General features: G+C 39.0%; 8 protein-coding genes across 8 annotated transcripts; 5 read left to right on the plus strand and 3 right to left on the minus strand. All coding sequences in view use genetic code 12, as the record gives it.

Moving 5' to 3' along the window:
* Positions 1 to 131: 131 nt before the first annotated feature.
* DASC09_001650 (uncharacterized protein) lies at positions 132 to 875 on the plus strand (the record flags this gene model as incomplete). Its single annotated transcript, XM_064993768.1, has 1 exon — positions 132 to 875. The coding sequence occupies one exon, from the start codon at positions 132 to 134 to the stop codon at positions 873 to 875; it is 744 nt and encodes a 247-aa protein (XP_064849840.1).
* A 1187-nt stretch (positions 876 to 2062) lies between these two features.
* SDT1 (nucleotidase) lies at positions 2063 to 2896 on the plus strand (the record flags this gene model as incomplete). The annotated part of the gene is made up of 1 exon (XM_064993769.1): positions 2063 to 2896. One exon carries the CDS (start codon positions 2063 to 2065, stop codon positions 2894 to 2896), a length of 834 nt encoding a protein of 277 aa, XP_064849841.1.
* A 184-nt stretch (positions 2897 to 3080) lies between these two features.
* Positions 3081 to 3857, minus strand: DASC09_001670 (U2-type spliceosomal complex subunit CWC15; the record flags this gene model as incomplete). Its single annotated transcript, XM_064993770.1, has 1 exon — positions 3081 to 3857. One exon carries the CDS (start codon positions 3855 to 3857, stop codon positions 3081 to 3083), a length of 777 nt encoding a protein of 258 aa, XP_064849842.1.
* A 718-nt stretch (positions 3858 to 4575) lies between these two features.
* Positions 4576 to 6252, plus strand: DASC09_001680 (Sds3 domain-containing protein; the record flags this gene model as incomplete). Its single annotated transcript, XM_064993771.1, has 1 exon — positions 4576 to 6252. One exon carries the CDS (start codon positions 4576 to 4578, stop codon positions 6250 to 6252), a length of 1677 nt encoding a protein of 558 aa, XP_064849843.1.
* An 833-nt stretch (positions 6253 to 7085) lies between these two features.
* DASC09_001690 (type I glyceraldehyde-3-phosphate dehydrogenase) lies at positions 7086 to 8081 on the plus strand (the record flags this gene model as incomplete). Its single annotated transcript, XM_064993772.1, has 1 exon — positions 7086 to 8081. The coding sequence occupies one exon, from the start codon at positions 7086 to 7088 to the stop codon at positions 8079 to 8081; it is 996 nt and encodes a 331-aa protein (XP_064849844.1).
* A 1772-nt stretch (positions 8082 to 9853) lies between these two features.
* On the minus strand, positions 9854 to 11311 carry DASC09_001700 (uncharacterized protein; the record flags this gene model as incomplete). The annotated part of the gene is made up of 1 exon (XM_064993773.1): positions 9854 to 11311. The coding sequence occupies one exon, from the start codon at positions 11309 to 11311 to the stop codon at positions 9854 to 9856; it is 1458 nt and encodes a 485-aa protein (XP_064849845.1).
* A 591-nt stretch (positions 11312 to 11902) lies between these two features.
* BUD3 (Bud3p) lies at positions 11903 to 17734 on the minus strand (the record flags this gene model as incomplete). The annotated part of the gene is made up of 1 exon (XM_064993774.1): positions 11903 to 17734. One exon carries the CDS (start codon positions 17732 to 17734, stop codon positions 11903 to 11905), a length of 5832 nt encoding a protein of 1943 aa, XP_064849846.1.
* A 762-nt stretch (positions 17735 to 18496) lies between these two features.
* Positions 18497 to 19699, plus strand: DCC1 (Dcc1p; the record flags this gene model as incomplete). The annotated part of the gene is made up of 2 exons (XM_064993775.1): positions 18497 to 18591; positions 18670 to 19699. 2 exons carry the CDS (start codon positions 18497 to 18499, stop codon positions 19697 to 19699), a joined length of 1125 nt encoding a protein of 374 aa, XP_064849847.1.
* Positions 19700 to 20132: the final 433 nt, after the last annotated feature.

A 20132-nucleotide genomic window follows, 5' to 3' on the forward strand; every position in this document is an offset into this window, starting at 1 on the left:
ATGTGCTCTAACTGCATGCATAAGAGAAGTTGCTATATAAAATATATTATATATACTAAATTTCTCAGTTTTTCCTTCCTTGTTATTTCCTCTTGAGAGCATTCCCTGATTTATCTATACATTATTCCATCATGAGTAGAGCTTACTTCCGAGGCAGCGACATTCCTGATAATTCTGTTAATGTTATAAAACCACAGCTTACATTAAGCGCCGGTGATGAAACTCAAGAAGTTGATCTTCCTAAGTGCTATTGTCAAAACTTGTCTGAAAGATATGCTCCTACCAGTGAGTTAGACAGCGCTGAGAACTTATACAGGAAAGTAAAATATAGCCACTATTTAAAGACAACAGAGCGATTTTCCTCAGTTGCCAATATTGGTAATCAGTTAAATCAATTATTTAACTCAAACATTGGTCTCTTCAACAGTCCCATAAGATATCCTACCAATGCTGCCAACGAATTACCTTCAAATTACAGCTCTTTCCCCGACATCGCCTCTATTTTGAATACAAAAGAAGTAGAATCGCTTGACGTATTCTTAAGTTTCTACAATTTGCCAATGGTCGAAAGTATTAGAAACAAAAAGCTATCTATTCTCACTTTTTCGGGTCTCGACCAACAAACCATTATTGATGTAAATGCGTTCTACGGGATGCCTATAGATAATCCACCAGCCGACATTCTTAATTTCATTGGAATAAAATTCAAAAATATTATCCAGTCTCATCTACAGGAAACTCGTTTCAAAAATTCTTTTGCTTCCAAGTTAACGGAACAAATTAATTACCCAAGAAATGACCAAGGTTTAGTATTACCAAATAACCAGAGGTTTATTACGTTAGAGAATTTCATTAATACAGAAAACAATGATTAGTGGCTGGAATTATGCAATTTTATGGCCTTGAGAATAATGAAGACAATATTCAATACATTCTCCAATATCTTGGTTATGACACCCAAAAGATCCAAGACAGGATAGGAGCCAAAATAATGCATGCATGACTGTGCAACAATTCACTTTACCACTCTGGTGACATTTTGAAACCTGTGCCTAATAACCTTGGAGAATATTATACAGATCCTATTGACGGACTTGAGGATCTAAACAGGCTAAGCACTCACAACCAAATTAATGAGATTTTATATTTCTATGCCATTGAGTATGCTTTCAATATAAATTAATTCTAAACTCCAGAAAGTCAAAAGAGCTGTACTTCTAGAGTTTAGATTCAACGCCTAATCCCTATCACCTACCATACCATTATTATCATGTCGCTTTTATTATTTTGCTTGGATTATTTTGTTTAGATTCCTGCTATTTTTAATTTTTTATCAAGATCACATTGGTTTGTCCTTGTGGCGATATTATGATGAATCTCAATATAAACTTACTACTATAAGAATGATTAAAAAGTAAGCTTATTTATACGGCAGAAGTTCTCTTATTTCGTAGAGGCCGAGGATCCATCAACGTCCCTCCATGTAAATATACCTGGTTCTGCCACCGCTTTTAACTATATCTTTGTTTCTTTATTGCGTCAGATTTATCCCTTTACCTCATCATTATTTTTTTCAAACCCATGATCCAATACTATTTTTCAGTTCAAAGTAAACCTATCATTTTCAATTGCATATATAGTCATTTCACCAGATATATTAGTCCGCAGTACTGCCCAGTAATAACCTCCCTCCAAGATATCAAAAAGAAACGAAATTGGAATTTCTCAAGCATTTTTTTTTTCTCGCTGAATGAGCAAGATCATCTTGATGATATCAAATAGGATAATATATTGTAAATCCTCTATTTGTTGTTAGCAAAGACCCCTCGGTTGGTGTTCCAGCGCGTAACCCGGTTCGGCCACCCACGGGGATGATGACGCCAAATACACAGCGGTGATAAAACCTTTTATATTTCATCACCTTAGTGTCCATAATCGGATTCTGTCAAATTGGCACTGATTTTGGCTTTGTTAGATCTCGACAACACCATATTAACAACAACAGCAACCATCCACTTCTTGTCTTTTTGCCCGAGTAATCACACATTGGAACTCATAAGTAATGTCTACCGCTGACACCACCAACTCAAGCGCGTCGTATTCGGAGACGAACCTCTCAACCCCAGCAGCAAATATCGCTATAGAAAGCCATTTGCACCATCCTGGATCCACTATCAAACTTCCTTACCAATTTGGTCCCGTCCCATTGGATGATGAGAAGGTTTTCTTTTTTGACATCGATAATTGCTTGTACCATGCCAGCTACAGGATTCATGATTTGATGCAGGTTTACATCCGCAAATATATTCGCAAACACTTGGGGGTGAACGAAGCCGAAGCAAAAGAAATCAACGTGAAGTATTATAAAGAATATGGTCTAGCGATCCAGGGGCTAGTATATTTCCATAAGATTGATGCCATGAAGTATAACACCGAGGTGGATGATTCGTTGCCACTACATGAGATCTTGAAACCAGACCCAGAACTCAGAAAAATGTTGATCAAGTTGCGCGAAGCTAATCATTTGAAGCGGTTTTGGCTTTTCACTAACGCTTATAAGAATCATGGCTTGAGAGTGATCAAATTATTGGGAATTGGTGACTTGTTTGACGGAATGACCTTTTGCGATTACGAAAAACAAGAAAAGTTCATTTGCAAACCTGATTCAAGAATCTTTGAAAAAGCCATGAGAGACGCCGGGGTTAGCGATGCTAAAAATGCCTATTTTGTAGACGACAGCTACAAGAACTGTCAAACAGCAATAGATTTGGGGTTCAACAAGGTGGTGAATGTTGTCGAAAACGGGGATGCGACAAATACCCCAGAAGGATGTTTATCCATCAGTACCATACATGATTTACCAAAAGTATTACCAGAATTGTTTGAAGCTAATTGAAAAAGATAGGCATCACTTTTAACAATCTGGTTTATATTCATTTATATATTCAAGATACATTTTACGCGCATGATACAGTAATCAAGAAATGCAAATGCTGCTCTTTTTTTTTTTTTTGGAATGAAGTTTTACATTGTAGAATACATGATCTGTTTTATCGTTGACAGAAAAATATTGATCATCGTCATCTAATATACCTTTCCAAAAACTTTCGATGGAATTGCGAGTGCAACAAATCGTTGGAGAACCCATCGTCCCCATTTTTGACTTCATTAGTTCCCTTTCGTTTCTTATTACTGAACAATGTACTATCTCTCCAACTTCTCTTTAGACCACCCTGATTTTCATTCTCATTATCGTTATTGTCAGCAAATTGCACTAGTGGATTGCTGGTCTTCGCTACCTCTGTCACCTCTAATTCTTGCTTCTGTTGCTCTCGTTGCTTTCTTTCATTTTTGATATTTTCTAACTCTAGCAATAGCTGTGCTGTTTCATCTTCATCCTCGTCGTCGTCTTCACTATCTTCGTCATCATCATCATCATCGCTATTTTCACTATCGCTGGCGGTATTGAGTATCCCCATAACCCCATTGTTTCCTTGGGACATCATCTCTTCATCATCACTAGAATCATTATCCAATTCCCGGGATCCTGTGGTGATGGCTAGTCGTGGTTGTTCTTGTGATTGATCTTCTGTAGACTTATCTGCCAATTTATGGCCCACCAGGGTAAAATGAGCGTGTTCTTTCCTCATCAACTTCTTCTTCATTTCATGCACCTTGTCAGCATCACTAAGGTCCCCAGAGTCATTATTCTGAGGATCAAGCTTTTTGGATCGATATTTCAACTGGGTATGCGCGGGAAGAAACCGTTTATGGGTAAGCGTTGCCTGATAAGTCTGGGATAGCGAGGTATCTTTGGCCTTTGCATGGGTAAACGTGGCCCTATGAGCGGTGGTCATTTGTGATGAATTTTAAAAGAATATGGGGTAGTTAATAATAATAATGGGCAACCACTAATAAAAATAGATGATAAGACAACAACAAATAATAATAAAAAAAAAAAAAAGAATTTCGCACACCAAAGATTTCCTGTGCGATGAGTTGCACGTGCTCCACAGTATCTCTCTCTCTCTCGCCCGAGTAGCATGACCGAGTATACCGTGCGGGAGGGTCGCACGGATTTTTTTTTTCCCTCCTGCGAAATTGGTTGGTGCGCTAAAATGGGATTTTGGCAAAACAAGAGTTGTTATTTGCCTCATCACCTCCCCATACAAGATCTCTACCACCGTTAACACCACGCCCCAACCAACAATTAGTGGACTACCCTCCAGATAAGAATACAGAATTCGTGATCTCCCTTTCTTTCTTTCTTTCTTCCCCCCCTTTTTTTTTTTCTTTTAGTTTGTTTCATTTATTTTTTTCCTTTCTCATGGCAATTTGATTATCGAGAAGAAGGGAATACAACAACAACAAATAACAAAACAACAAATATTTCAACCACCAACTGAAGGAAAAAAAAAGAGAATAACATAAAATTGGTCTTCATATTTCCCCATCACCAACCATCGACAATCTTGATTTTCATTTAGATCTTTAATCAAAAGCTTTTTTTTATCTTTCTTTTTTTTTTCTCTTTCTACGTTTTCTTTTCAACTCTGGTTCTCACATCCACAAAGAATGTCCACCAGTGTTTCTGAGTCAATCGAATCCAGTATCAATAACCAACCAGTCCCTCGAGATCAGATCCCATCAGCCTCATCGACAACGGCAACCCTCAGTTTTTTTGGCGTCACAGAAAAGGAAGGTTCCAATACTCCACCAACAAGCCGTGGCAGTACCACATCGGCAACGATAGTAGCAAAGCCAGAGCCATCTGTACCATCTCAATTCGAAGAAAAACAACATCAACAAGAAGATCAACAAGAAAAGCAGCAGGTTGATCAAGACATTAGTAGTCTTTCTAACAACCTCCTCGACCATCCAGTAAGTGTTGCCACGCGGTTCACCTTCAGCAGCGAGTCAAGTGAGCTCAGCGAGTTGAGTGACTCTGATGCCGAGACTGAGAAGATGAATTATACAGATAAGGAAAAAAGTGGATTTCCTATGAATGCTAACGGGGAATTCGAGAGTCATTTATTAGCAATGTCAAGAGACAATCAAGAGGACTCGGGGATAAGTGATCCAAACGAGGACGAGGAAATGGAACTACCAGAAGTTTCTTCCAAAGACATTTTAAAAGATAATAAGGAAAGCTCTAGTGAAGAGACTACACCAAATCAAGATGAAGAGAAGGAATCCAATATAACGGTATATTCAAGTGAGAATCCTGATGTCAAATCACAGGATCAAGATGTTCAAGTGGAAGACCAAGGAACAGTGAAAGAAGAACAAGAAAATGAGGAGGAGAAGGAGCATGTGGAGATGGAGGATGAGGAAAAGTTAAAAAAAGAAGACTCCGAGGAGGCTCCAGGACCATCGCAGGCTAAGAGGGAGCTAGAGGATGAGAAAATAGATGACAATAGTGATATGTTGGCCAAGAAAAGAAAGATTGAGAGCAATAATGAACAAGAAGATGAAATTGGAGAAGTGGAAAATCATAGTGAGGAAGCAGCTGGTCATGGAGATGATGAGGATGAAGGTGTTGATGAAAGAGAGGAAGTCGAAGAGGATGAGGAAGTCGAAGATGATGATGAAGAAGAAGAGGAGGAAGAAGAAGTTGACGAGGCTGGTAGGGCTGAGAGAGCTGCGAAAGATGAAGAATTATTGCAACAGAAAAAACAAGAAGAAGCAATGCGTTTGAAATTCCGCAAAGAGGCCATCGATAAGCTTACGGAGATTGAAATTGAATTTGCCAGGTTGAAAGACAAGCTTTATGACGATAAGCTCAAAGCGTTTGAATCGGAGATCCAAATGTGTATTAATGGCACTCACCCAGCATTGAAGTCGATATACGAACGGATTGAGAATCACCGGACCAAGAAGCTCCAATTAGTGCAGAACCGTCAAAAATACCAACTTCTTTGCATTGATCGGCAGACCAGATCCCAGAGGTTGGCGATCCATCAACAATTCTTGAAAGAAAAGGCGGAATCCAAGATGAGTATTATTGATAAGGCTACAATCAATTGGTATGACATCAATCGTAACAGAAAGACAATGAACATGATCACCCCTGAGTACAGTTTCCGAGTACCGAGTAAGGCAGATCAGATCCAGCATGTGATGGACATTGAAGAAGAGATTGATGTGTTGAGTTATGTGAACAAGAATTATGGTTTTAGTGTGGGTGAGAAGCTCAGTGGAAGTACCAAAGAAGAGGTGAGTGAGGATTTGATGGCATTGGGGATAGCTTAATTTTTTGTGTGTAACATTGTTTTGATTATATTTTGGTTTTTTTCTCTTTTCTCTTTTTTCTTTTCTTTTTTTATTTTCGATCTAATAGTTTATTTCTCTATATTTTTGTCAGATTGATTGTCTATATTTTTGTCAGTTTCTATTTTTGTTTTTTTTTTTTTTTTTTTTATTCTGTGTATTATTATTAGCATTAATTTAGTATAATTAATTTTCTTGTTGGAGTGTTTTAGGGGTTAATTTTACAATTGGGTAGGCGTGGAATGATCCAGATGGGTTGGGTGATGTGATCACTGGGGGCAGGCAGACAGGCAGCCAGCGTGTGATGGGGGAAATTCTCTTAGTGTGTGGCCATGTTCCAGCAACGTACTGTTGTCGTTGCTGTCAATCAGCTGAGTGAGTGAGTGAGTGAGGCCAGTAAGAGGTTACCCATACGGTAGAGAGAGGGAGGGAGGTGGTACCCACCACCTGACGGCACATGACCGCTGGTCCGAGCCCACCGCGCAAGGAAAAAAAATGTTGTCACCGCACTGAAATGCTAAGCGCCCCACCACCAAAAGCTGCCGCCCAAAAAACCACCACCAGAGCCAACCGCCCACGCCCTCACGCACCACCACCCCCCTCAGCAACTATATAAGAAGCAGGGTTTGCCCCCTTTTGCCAATTGCCATATCTTCCTTCTCTTTCTTCTCTATCATCATCTTCAAATAGTTTTTATACATCGAATTGTACTGAATTGAATTGACTCTCTCATTCTTCTCAGTCTATTTTAGTTAATCACTACCACTACAAATTACAAACTACTACTACTACTACTCAATTTTGTTACTTTCACCATGGTTACTGTCGGTATCAACGGTTTCGGACGTATCGGTCGTCTTGTCCTCAGAGTTGCCTTGAAGAGATCTGACATCAAGGTTGTCGCCATCAACGATCCATTCATTGCTCCAGAATACGCTTCCTACATGTTCAAGTACGACTCCACCCACCGTGTCTACCAAGGTGAAGTCACCTCCGAAGGCCAAAACATTGTCATTGACGGTAAGGCCATCAAGGTTTACGGTGAAAGAGACCCATCCAACATCCCATGGGGTGCTGATGGTGTTGACATTGTCATTGACTCCACTGGTGTCTTCAAGGAATTGGACACTGCTCAAAAGCACATTGACGCTGGTGCCAAGAAGGTTGTCATCACCGCTCCATCTTCTACCGCTCCAATGTTTGTCATGGGTGTCAATGAAGACAAGTACGCTGGTCAAACCATCATCTCTAACGCCTCTTGTACCACTAACTGTTTGGCTCCATTGGCCAAGGTTATCAACGACGAATTCGGTATCGAAGAAGGTTTGATGACCACTGTCCACTCCATCACCGCCACCCAAAAGACCGTTGACGGTCCATCCCACAAGGACTGGAGAGGTGGTAGAACCGCTTCTGGTAACATCATCCCATCTTCCACCGGTGCTGCTAAGGCCGTTGGTAAGGTTATCCCAGAATTGGCTGGTAAGTTGACCGGTATGTCTATGCGTGTCCCAACCGTCGATGTTTCCGTTGTTGACTTGACTGTCAAGTTGGTCAAGGGTGCCACTTACGATGAAATCAAGGCTGCCATCAAGAAGGCCTCTGAAGGTAAGTTGAAGGGTGTCTTGGGTTACACTGAAGACGCTGTTGTCTCCACCGATTTCTTGGGTGACTCCAGATCTTCCATCTTTGATGCTGACGCCGGTATCTGGTTGTCTCCAAAGTTCGTCAAGTTGGTCTCTTGGTACGATAACGAATACGGTTACTCTACCAGAGTCATTGACTTGGTTGAATATGTCGCTAAGGCTTAATTATGTATTTAATGATTGTTAGTATTTATTTTATCATCATTGTTGAATTGATGTCATGTTATGTGTTTTGAAGAATATCAATAATTGTAAACCAAGCCAAATATATCAATTTTAATGTTTCAATTGATGTAAATAACTCTCTCTCAATTGATCTCATGATTAATAATACGTGAGGAGTGAGTCAGGGAAGTTTGTCGGAGATCGTCGTTGCACTAGTGCATTGCATGGAAAAAAAAAAAATATTTTCACCGAGGAGTGACCACATTTTATCAAGATAATAAATAATAATAAGGACTTCATGTACTTTAACGGATATTATGATATCTGGTAATACACGGTAGATGATTTTTAGTAGTGACATCACAATTATCATTTACTCATTATATAACCATTGCTATTTGTGTATTATTATACAATTGGGTCTCTACAAAGTGATGATGGCTCCCCCTTCCCCCCCTAATTGAGACGATTGCAGTGCCGGCCGGGTCTTCGGAGTTTTCACACTGTCAAATATAATTGATCGACAAGGCGTTAGACATTTTTTTTTTTTTTCATTTTTCATTCATTTGGATTATTTCACCAGCAGCAATCATCATTGAAGGTTAGAGCAAACACACATGTACACCTCTCTATCCTTCAACAGATGGTTAAACAAGATAACAATAAAACTATCCCATTTGGGCATGAATAAATAATAATAATAATAATAATAATAACAATAACAACAAAAGGGAAATAATAAAAGAAGATAAATCACATGACGGGGCATCCATCCATTCGGTGGCCCCCCACGGATAAATTACTGTTGCAATCGGAAGATCTTGCTTTGGAGCGGCTGTCCGGTGGGAGACAGCGGATATACACACATACATACCACTTGATTGACTGAAATTGTCTTATTTTGTTTGTTTCATTTTTTATTTTTGTTCGAGAGACAACCTGTCGATTTAGTTTGTGCGGGCAATGCTTACTTACTGTTGGCTTATCAGCATTAGCATCGACAGATGGCGGGGAGTAGTATTATTGTTTGATGCTCTCATTATTAGCAGAAGCATTTTATTTTATTTCATCATCTGTTTTTACTCAATAGAAGTGATATCTTCGCTTTTTCCTAATGGGTATTCTTCTTCTACTGATACTCCTATCAAACTGTAAGATTCTTAAAGGAAAAAAAAAAAAAGGCTCCTTAAATTGGGAAACATCCCCCTAAAACCAAATCGGGAAGTTGATCCATAATATATATACTACTATCTCAAGACCAAAGCCATGCTACAACTTCCAACACACACCATTAAGTATTTATAAACCTATTAAAGACAGGGAATAGTAAAAAGGGTTTCAAGAATAAGCACAAAAAAAAAAAGATAATAATCAATCACATATCGGCAGCTTGCCCCACCCTTTAAAAGCAACAAAAAAAAAAAGAAAAAAGTGCAGAGAATTAATGGTGATTTCCCCTAATGATAATATTTATTTCATGTTCAGGAATACGGTAAGGAGATCCTGTCCCCTACCATTTCGATTTATTTAATATGATGATCTCTTTTTGTGGTGTTTCTTGAGATAGCATAGAGAGGATGCAATTAGCAATGTGATTTCATTAACCTGAAACACATGCATCATACATGCTTACCTCTTCTCCAGCCATAATTGCAAATCATTCATTAGCAAGACTAAATGATAAATAGAAGACAAGCATCATAAACAGAAATTGTTGGGATGCTTTTTGTTTTTTGTTCCGTACATTTTTCATCAATCTTGATGACATGACCTCAACTTGGTGATTCTGTACCAGAAGTCTCCGACTCTTCGGTGATACTAGCGTCCAAAGCCTTGATTTTGTTACTGAACACCGAGTTCATGGTACCAGCGCCCATTGACGATGATCCACTCGATGGTAATCTCACGGGCGATTTTTCAGGGCTGTCAATCATGATATTGTGGTTATTTATCGCAGTGGTGATTTCGTTCAATGACGATTTCGCAATGTTGAAATTCCGCGCTGATGATGATCCACTGTCACTTATCCTGGTACGGGGAGAAATATTACCATTACCAGTACTCTTGCGCCTGGTCCGAGATTTCCTATTCTTCACTTTGCTGCCAGCGGCGCTGGTGCCACCACCACCACTACTGCCGCCACTACAACTACCACCATCTCCTCCTCTCAAAGTGCTCACCCCGGTACTTACTTCCTCCTGGTTCAAGCTCCTCAAGTACTCCAAATTACTATACTTATCGGCGATCAACTCCTCTTCCCCATCATCATCCTTGATGGTTTGTGATAGTTCCATTGATGTATCCACCACCGACACCGGAGATGACGATAGAACAATCTCTGGCTTGACAACATCAGCCACTTCTTGGCCACCACCACCAGTACTACTTTTCCGGCTCTTGGCCACTTGATCATCACCATCAAAACTGATATGAAGGCTATTATTACTGGTGGTCTGGAAATGTTCTCTCTTGTTATGGGCCGGTTCTTCCACAATGATCCGGTCTTCCACAATCAATGCCACCACTTTTTTGAAAAAAATCTCCAACGTTACGGGATTCACAACCACTTTGGTGATGAAGAACCCAGCAATCGTGAAAATAGCGCACGCAAACCCAAAGAGCGCCGAAATGAACAAAAACTTGTACAACAAGTACACCACGAGCATCGAATCCAAATGTGGTCTGGTTCCCGCAGTGTCCCACCATGATCTGACATTCTTCGAAAATAATCTCCTAAAGAAACTCTCGGAATTACCATTACCATTATTATTTTTATGGCCATTGCCTTTACTATCTTGGTACCCATATCGGAGCTTCTTCATGTAAAGCGCATGGTTGCTATATTGATGCGATTGATAAATGTTGTTGATGGTGGTGCTCCACAAGTCTTCCTCCCCCGCAAAATGGAGGTTATTCTTGTTGAAATGGTAGAAGTTCGAAAGATACCCCACAAGGTTGAAATCAAACATCATCATGAGAAACCAATTGATGGGAAGCAATGGAATTTCCACAAATACGTAGATAAATAAGGTGAGCACTGGCTCGATGATCAACAAATGGTAAACCCTTAACAATAACACCACCGGGTTAATAAAGAAACTATACGCCGTCCATCGGGCACAATTGTAACAGAATAAACATAAAAACTTGATGAATTGAATACACATCGACACAGGAGATCTGAGGGGATCCGGCCTCATCACCACGAAGTTATCGCCCTGGCCATTCATTGTTGAGTAATATCAATTAACAAAATCGGTAAATTCTTTCATTAGAAAGGAAAAAAAAAAAAAAAGAGTATAGTTTTAAATCTTTGGTTCAATTATCTAGGGTGGAACAATAATTCAGAAAAATAAAAATTTGGGAAACACCACCGTTTTTTATCATTAAGTTTCCTGAATTTTCAGATTGTGCTTTTTTTCTTGGAGGCACGTTCCTTACACTTTGTAGAAGAGCAAACATCCCACTGATAGCGATAAGGGAATTTTATGTTGGGGAATGCAAAAAGAAACTTCATGATTAAAACACAATAAAATAACAAGGAAACAAAAAAAGGAATGTAGCAATCAACTAGGATTAGTAAAAAGCGAACAAAACGATAAGATAAAAAATAAAGTAATGGATAAAAAGGAAAAAACAGATTAAAAGGTATCAAAATTTGTAAGAAAGTGTGTAAAAGCAAACAAAAAAAAAAAAAATAATAGTAACAAATTGTCAAAGAAAAAGAAAAAAAACTAAACAGACTGGATTTCACCAGATATTTCAACATAGAGGGGTGGAATAAATGTGTGTGTTGTGGATGGGGTGAAAAACAAAACAGATCAATGTGATTCTTCATGAACATCACTGTATGAACGCTTATTGGATCTATTGGATAAAGAAGAATATATCGACCCAGCAACGCTAAGTCTGTTTCCGGAATCCTCAAGAGGGGTTTTCAATTTTTCTTGTGATTCGTTGTGAAAATCCTCGGAAATGCCATTTTCTTTAATATCTTTCAAATGTTCTCTATTTTCGAGCCCCAAAATCCCAAGAAACGATTGACTTCTTCTGCCTCCTAAACTCATACTTCTTGGAAGCCCACCGCTCAAGTTACTGATGCTATGCGGTAAGCCATTTTCGTCTTCATCGCTATCGTAGCCTCGGGCTACCATTGGTCCATTTTCACCATGCCCTCCGAAACTAGAAATCGTTGGCAATGTACTCATGAGTCCATGCTGCTTTGGTTCATCAAATGATCTCTCATCATCATCATCATCATCATCATCATCGAAATCGTCATAATCAAAACCAGAAATTAAGTTTTCATCAATTACATCACTATGGCCATTATCGTCAAAATCATCATCGTTTGGGTGATTAATAAACCCAAAAGTGCCTCTGAGTAATGAAGATTGGTATACCTGGCCCTCAGGCCCATTCTCTTCATCCTCATCATTCTCTTCATCCTCATTTACCATCACAGAGTTACTGATTTTATCAAACTTGATTTCTTCAAATTCATCATCGGCAATATTATCTGGAGCAACAAACTCATCATCATCAGTTCTTTGACCATGTTTACCATCAAGTTCCAATTCTTCACCATCGAAGTCATCGTCGTTGTCCTCATCCTCCTCTTCTTCTTCCTCATCATCAAGGTCGATGTCATCACCATCATCATCGAATCTTCCTTCATCATCAGATAATTGACCGCCTTTTGTAAGATAATAACCATCGTTTTCATCCTCATCCTCATCATCATATCCAGTGGCTTCAACCTTGGCATCATTCTTGCCAACACCCTTATTGTTTTCTCCGCTGATGTTGTTCATTGAGTCAAAGGTTTCTTTGGATAATAACATCGCATAAATCTTTTGATCATCATCCAAATTTTCGCCACTCTTGAATGAGTTCAAAGAGCTCTTAATCTTATTTTGATATGGAGTCAAATAAATATTCTTTGATCTACTCATACTCCGTACCGGCTGGTTTTTCATACTGACTTCTTTTGGAATATTCAACAAGGTAGAATTATCTCTGGCAATTATCCAATTTGGAGCCATAGAGTCATCCATAAGGTCATTATAAATGCTAAAACCAGATTCAGTTTTCTTAAACGAGTACTTGGACACATTCATCGTGCTCGAAGTCTCGCGGGTCAATGAAGTCCAATTCTTGGAGGTTGACGATTTGATATTTCTTGCCACATCACTGTAGTTGGTATTGTTACTCATCAAGCTCCCAACTTTTTGAATATTGGCTAATGAGGAATTCTCCCTGGCGATAACCCAGTTTTTCTTCAAATCATCATCATCGTAGTCACTGTAATCATCGACGAACAAACTATCTCTAGCAGAACCCCTGAAAGAGCCTGACTTCCGAGGATCATCCTTATCAAGATAGGTAGATTCATTATTGAGACCGATAGTTTCAGTAGTCAATCCTTCAAGGATATTGGTGGTATCAACGGTATTTGAATTGACACTCTTAAGGCGGTTCTTAATTGTCATCAAATGTTCTTGGTTTTCCTTGGCTAGCTTCGTTCTCGCAATCTCTTCCAAATGATCATAATTCTCTTTTCCAGTTTCCGAAAACGAGCTTCTGGCAGATGTAACAACATTGGTGGCACCGAATTTAACAACACTTGATTTCATACTACTGGCTCTACTGTTCTTGCTTTGATCCTCAACTCTTAAAATGTCACTCAAGACTTTTGAGTTTCTTTTTCTATTGGCAATAGAAGACCCAGCAGAAAATCTCTTCCTATTATTATGATTTGGAATTGGTGACCCATTGATACTAGCTGATCTTCTGTTGAACGCAGGTAGAGAAGCATCTTCATCGACCAAAACTGGTCGAATGGTGCTACTGTTATTGTCAATTTCTTCCTCGAAATCATGAACGTTGACAGAAGTTGACGATCTGATTTTGAAGTCGTTGGCCTTTAATTGATTAGTCTTGGAATTTATAGGGGTAGAAACCGCATTGATAATACTCTCTCCATCATCAAGACTATTATCCGTGACAAAGAACTTCTTGGATCTATCCTCAGCAGTAGGGGTGCCCATGGACTTCCGTTTGTTCGAATAAACTGACTTTCTGTTATTATGGTGGTGGTGTTGCTGCTGCTGCTGCTGCTGCTGCTGCTTCTGCTTAGAAGGCGTGGTATAAGGAGTATTGATGATATGATCCATAGTAGTGTTGAAAGTGACAATACTTTCTTTAGAAGGTGATTTCTTAAGATTAACTTTGCTAGACGATTTATTGTTGCTTGGAACCGCCACTTTATTTGCCGCAAGATTGAGGTCACCAGATATACTGAGTGACGATTTGAATATTTTTCCTAATTTCAGGAGTCTAGCGCCCGAGTTTGGCTCAGCAGTTGATGTTTTGACATCGTTACCATTATCTTCATCATTATTATTATTATCACCAGAAACTGGAGTTATATCAGCAATAACTGGTGAATTTTTTTGATGTACGCTGTTAACGGTTGGAGATTTAATATGGGTCGGGGTTTTTTGTTTTCTTCGGAAAATTTTATCAAAGAAGCTAGTCTTTTTCTTGGCATTCGAGCTACGTGTTTGAGAAGCTGAAGTAGTTGTCACGATCTTTTCCTTTGGAGTCTTGACAGCCGGTTTAATCAACGAATCATTTCTTCTTTTTGGAGTCTTTGCAGGATCACTCTTTGGGTTGAAGTTATCATTAGTTGAGGTAAAAGCGGATGATAAAGTCTCTTTGCTTTTCAGACCTAATCTATCATTTTTTTTCAAAGGAACATTATCCTCAAATAAAGCAGAGTCTTCCTCATGCGAATGTTCTCTGAAAATCACATTGTCTTCTGTCGGATGACTAACAGAAACATTGGTGGTGGTGGTGGTGGTTGCACCGACAACAGTGACTTTACTAGTGGTTGCAGAAACAGGCTTGCTACTCAAAGATATGTTGGTGACCATTGGCTTGAAACTTGATGTTGATTGAGTTTTTGAATGCTTGGATACCGAATCTTTGAGATCGGTTTTAGACCTCAATAATTTAGTCTTTGAAGGACTAGTCAATAATTTGATGACACTTTTTCTTTTTTCCACAGTATCTTTATTGGCTTGGTGAAATCTAACACTTCCTTGATCTCCAATAGCATCTTCTTCTTCGATTTCCGACTCCTCATTAGTTTCGAACAAAACATCATCTTGCAGCTGATCTTCATTATCCACGTACTGAATCAAAAAATCGGTCAATTTGTCATTGGCAGAGATCAAGTAATCAATAATACGATCATTTTTGTAACTTAAAAAGTTTGAATACAAATTGCTCAACTGTTCAGCCAAGAATGTAGAAAATTCTGATGATGGTAAAATTTCATGGATCTTTGAACCGTCCCTGGTTATCCCAAAAACTTCAACTAAATCATCTCCTTCAATGGTTGTCAATTCACTGGCATCATATTCACTGTACGAGTCATCATTACCACCAGAATTAGTATTATTCTTAACGAAATGAGCACTTAGCCCTGCAAATAAATCATTTTCAAATAGTAAGCTCTTATTGACCTTCATGTTCAAGAACAAAGCAAACGGCGATTTTGATTTTTCATCTAGATATACAGATTTCTCATGGGCAGTAGAGTAGATAGATAAACCCAAGTTCTTGGTTTTGAATAAATGGAAAGGAGATGATTTATTCAAAATCTTGGCCTTGTTTACTAAATCAATAAGCTTCAATCCATTGTTTAATTTATTCACATCATTGATTTGGTATTTCTTGATTGACTCCACATTAGTAGAACTAGTGGTGGAAGGTTTTCTGATTCCGGATCCGAGCACAAAGAACTGAATCATTTTGCCTTCATTGTAAGTAGAAGGGTAAACGTCTCCGATGTCTGCCCAACCGCTGACTCTCAATCTTGGTATATTTGCTAGAGGAATCTGATTAATCAAAGAATGCATAAGAACATCAGGAATAGAAGGTTCATGAACTTTGAAATTAGAGTCATTTGAATGCTGATAAAAACCAGGCGAAGGGAAATCTGAATTATCGGACTTTGTAAGGTCTCGCTGCTTGCGATAAAAGTCCTTATCATCAATTGCTAAGAACAAAATATGGTCACTGAATATAATGATGATATCTTCGTCATAAAAGGAATTACAAAGTAAGTTCTTGCCACCGAATATCGCCACCACCCTTCTAGTCAACCACCCGTATTGCAATTCTGTTGGCCAATCACTGGCTAATTCCGTTAAGAGTTTCCCAGTTGGGGTGAATACTCTATTGTTGTACGGTTTTAATTTATCGCGTCCAAATGCGTCGATAGTATTGATGGCCGACTTATAGTATTTTTCAGTCCTTAGTCTAAGACTAGCACTCCATTGGCTGTTTTCCATCAAACGATTCAAAATTAATTTCAATTTAATCAAATTCAACGAGCCATGGATCAATGAATCAATCTTCCGCTTGGTAAAATATTCGATATCAATGAATGGTTTATCACCACCCGCCGATGGTTTTAAATACGCCGAATAATTTTCAAAAAAATATGATAATTGTTGGGTGAAGTTTTTTGTTGCCGCTTCATGTCTCATATAAGCTTTATAGAAATATGGGATGGTTGTACCGCAAGCCTTTAATACCTCAAAGCTTCCATAAGGAGAAGCATTTTTCAAAGAATCCAAAAAGATGCAATTTATTCTAGTAATTTCGTCGATAGTTGGTGGGAATATTAAATTTAATTTGGAAATTGTCATGTTTGGAATTTCATTATTCAAAACCTTAATTCTAAGGGGAACCACGAAATTTTGTAAAAATTGAACCAAATTCTTGGTGAAGTTAGTTTGAACCTTTACAAGTTCCTGTACTATTGACTCGGTCAATTCATTGTCATTTGATTCTTGGAGGGTATTTGGATCGGAAGGAACTTTATAAATTTTTTCTGTAGATTCGGGTGAATATTCAGTCAAAGGATCGAACAACAGATCCAATTGTTCGCCAAGGAGGAATACCAACTTGTTGTTTTTGTCGACTTCGTTCTCATTATCGATGTAAACAATATCTAACATCAAGGCATTAGAAAATTTTTGCTGCAAGTACCCAAGATTCAATATTTTTTCACCAATCTGGCTGGGTATTTTGTTGACAATCAAATGCATTGAGGTGGCCAAATCACCAGCGGTTGTTTCATCCCAATCAAACGCGTTTATCTCTTCGCCTTCTAATGCTGATACTGAATTTTCCAACAATACATTTCTTAACGGTACATCCAAATTTGCGTAGGCTCTAAGGGCGGTGATGGCCAAGGATCTTCTGACATTAGATTTTCGGTATTCTGGCAACAAGTTCTCACATGCTGGAAAATACCTTGACCTGGCGTCGATTGTAAGCGAGTTATATTGGTTTTCTCCGTGTCTTGCGATAAGCACGGTACTGATTTTTTCAGTGATTGGGTCTTCGTATACCATTGCAATCAAGTTGCCGAACAAATATTTATCGGAGCCCACGAAGTAGGCGGCGTTTGGGATGATTTTCTCCCAATCGTATAGAGATTTCATGTGCTTCAGCAGGTCATCCGAGGTTCTAATGAGACTTAATGACCTTATGTCCTGACATGATGGAGTCTTTGTCGGGTTCGCGCCATTTGAAGGGTATAGTTTGGTGGTACTAAGGCTGACCAGAGGCATTTTCTTCCTTGCTTGGTATTTTTTTTTTTTTTTGTAGCAATAATGGGAAATAATGGAGAGACTATGGGGTCGGGGGTATTTGTGTTTTTGTCAATTGCCTTGGAACAGCAGCACCACTGGAAAGAATAACAAAAGTTGTCAGAAATCGTTCTCAGTATTTGTGCAAGTTTCCCAGATCGATAAGATTATATAAATATATATATGTATTTTTTTTTTTTGGTTTTTTTTTTATGTATGAAGTAATGGAAACTCCCCAACTATGTACTAAAGGATATTGCCAAATAGATGTGAATTAGTTTATTTATGTATGAAGTGATGGATCTGCTTTTTTTCTTATTTTTTTTTTTTTTTTTTTTTACTTTTTCTTTTTCTTTGCAACATTCTTCTTGGTTCCTGCCCGCAAAAAAAAACAGGACAATTAAAAGTAGCAGGGCGTTACAGCCAGTTCCACCGCCAACTGGGCAAACACCGGGGACTGTATTGGCCATGCCACAGCATGCTAATTGTCAGCGATTATTAATCACTCGATATTCCTCCATATCTATCGCAACATCTCTCTCTCTCTCTCTTTTCCCTTGTACTGCTGAATATTAAACAGAGTCTGGGGAGGCTCTCTCACGTGAAATTCACGACTGTATAATTTCTCAGCGCACGCTTTGTTTACATGACGCGAAAAAATTAAAAAAAAAACGCGACAGTTTTTTTTCTTTCCCCTCCATTTCATTCCCCCAGATCATTGATGCCTCAACAGATATCTATACTATGGACGTGTACACCAGTTTGCAAGAAGACCTGTCCTACAGAACTATCGAGCTCAATGATGATCTTCTACAAATAGTCACTACAGGCTCCCTGCCGTACGTATCGCAACCAATCCTATTTCCTCCCCCTCTCTCGGGTTTTATCATGGTCACTAACATTCTTTAATTGTCCAGGTTATTTTTCAAAGCTCCATTGAAAGAAGAAGATGGGTTTGCAGTGTTGTGTTCAAATGACAAGACATTCAAACTAAAGAGGAAAAACCACTCGAATACCGTGCTTTTGGGGTACCACGAATTTACCCAAGATGACATGATGACAGACAATAAAATTACGGAACAGGATGTGCAATTCAAGAAAATCGTCACCTTCAGTTCTTTCAATTCTGATTTCGAATGCAAATTAGAAAAAGGCTCGATCAACACTTCTTCGTTGCCGATATACACCCACGAATCCGATCCATTAACTTTCCAGCCACAGTCGTACCACTTACGTTGCTCGTTAGATGAGTTGATCGACGATTCCCCGATTTCCTCTGCCGAATTCGACAAGATTTATTATGAGCTAAAGGGCTCTGAGGTCAACGGATTCGCATGTATATTATCAGACTCGATGATTTCACAGTGTCTTACTAGGATAATCATGACCATCCAAGCATTGGCAACCACTGCTGGAAAAGACATTGATGATGCCAGCAACTACCACAACATTGACCCTAGAATACTCTGTGAAAGAATCAATGACGACAATTATTCGTACCTGGTGGTCAAGACGGTAGTAAGGAAATTCTCCAGCCAAGATGACGAACAAAATTTTTCATTGGATGAGAAAAAAGTGGCTAGATGGTACGGAATCGAGGCCCTCAAGATTCACGCCAAGAAATTGGTGGCTCCTAACGAGTTCTTGATTAAGTGGAAAACATCATTCCCTCAATTCTACAATGTTCCTATTGAGCTCCGGTGGTTACAAGGGTACTATGCCAAACCATTGATCAATAGAATTCAATACTTTCCAAAAGACTTCCTCAGCATGGACGCCAAGAAGCGGTTCCAGGAATTGTTTGAAGTGCAAGGGACCTGGGAACTTGAAGATATCGAGCCATTCATTCAGGAGTTGAATGTGAAGAAGTTGAAAATCGACAAGTTTATCATCAAGTATGCAAGAAAAAAGACCGAAGGAAAGAAGGTGGTTGTGATGGCCAGGTGAGGTGATTGACCAGCTTAGGGGTGTCACCGACATGCCATGAAGTATTCCTGCTGGCAATTGGAGTCCTAAACAATACGGAGGCTAATTAGTGGTCTCTCCACTAATGGATGGGATGGGGGCCAACCGCGGAAAACTGCGTCGCCCGGCTATAAGAAAAGCTGTGCGGAGGGTAAATGGGCGCACCGACACTGATTTTTTTTTCCACTGTGCTTCTTCCTCTCTCTCTCTCTCTCTCTCTCGGCCGATTGATTGCCAGAAAAAATAAAAAAAAATATCCCCAGTAAAGTGAATCAACGCTCAGTGTCTGTTGGTTTGCCCCTTTATTATCTTGTGTTTTGGTTAGTGAGTATCCTTAATTGTTATCATCATTATATTATTATTATTATTATCATTATCATCATCATCACCATTACTATTTTCTTTCTCTGGCTCT

This window comes from Saccharomycopsis crataegensis (genome assembly GCF_037102585.1).
Source record: "Saccharomycopsis crataegensis DNA, jcf7180000000072, whole genome shotgun sequence".
Lineage (NCBI taxonomy): Eukaryota > Fungi > Ascomycota > Saccharomycetes > Ascoideales > Saccharomycopsidaceae > Saccharomycopsis > Saccharomycopsis crataegensis.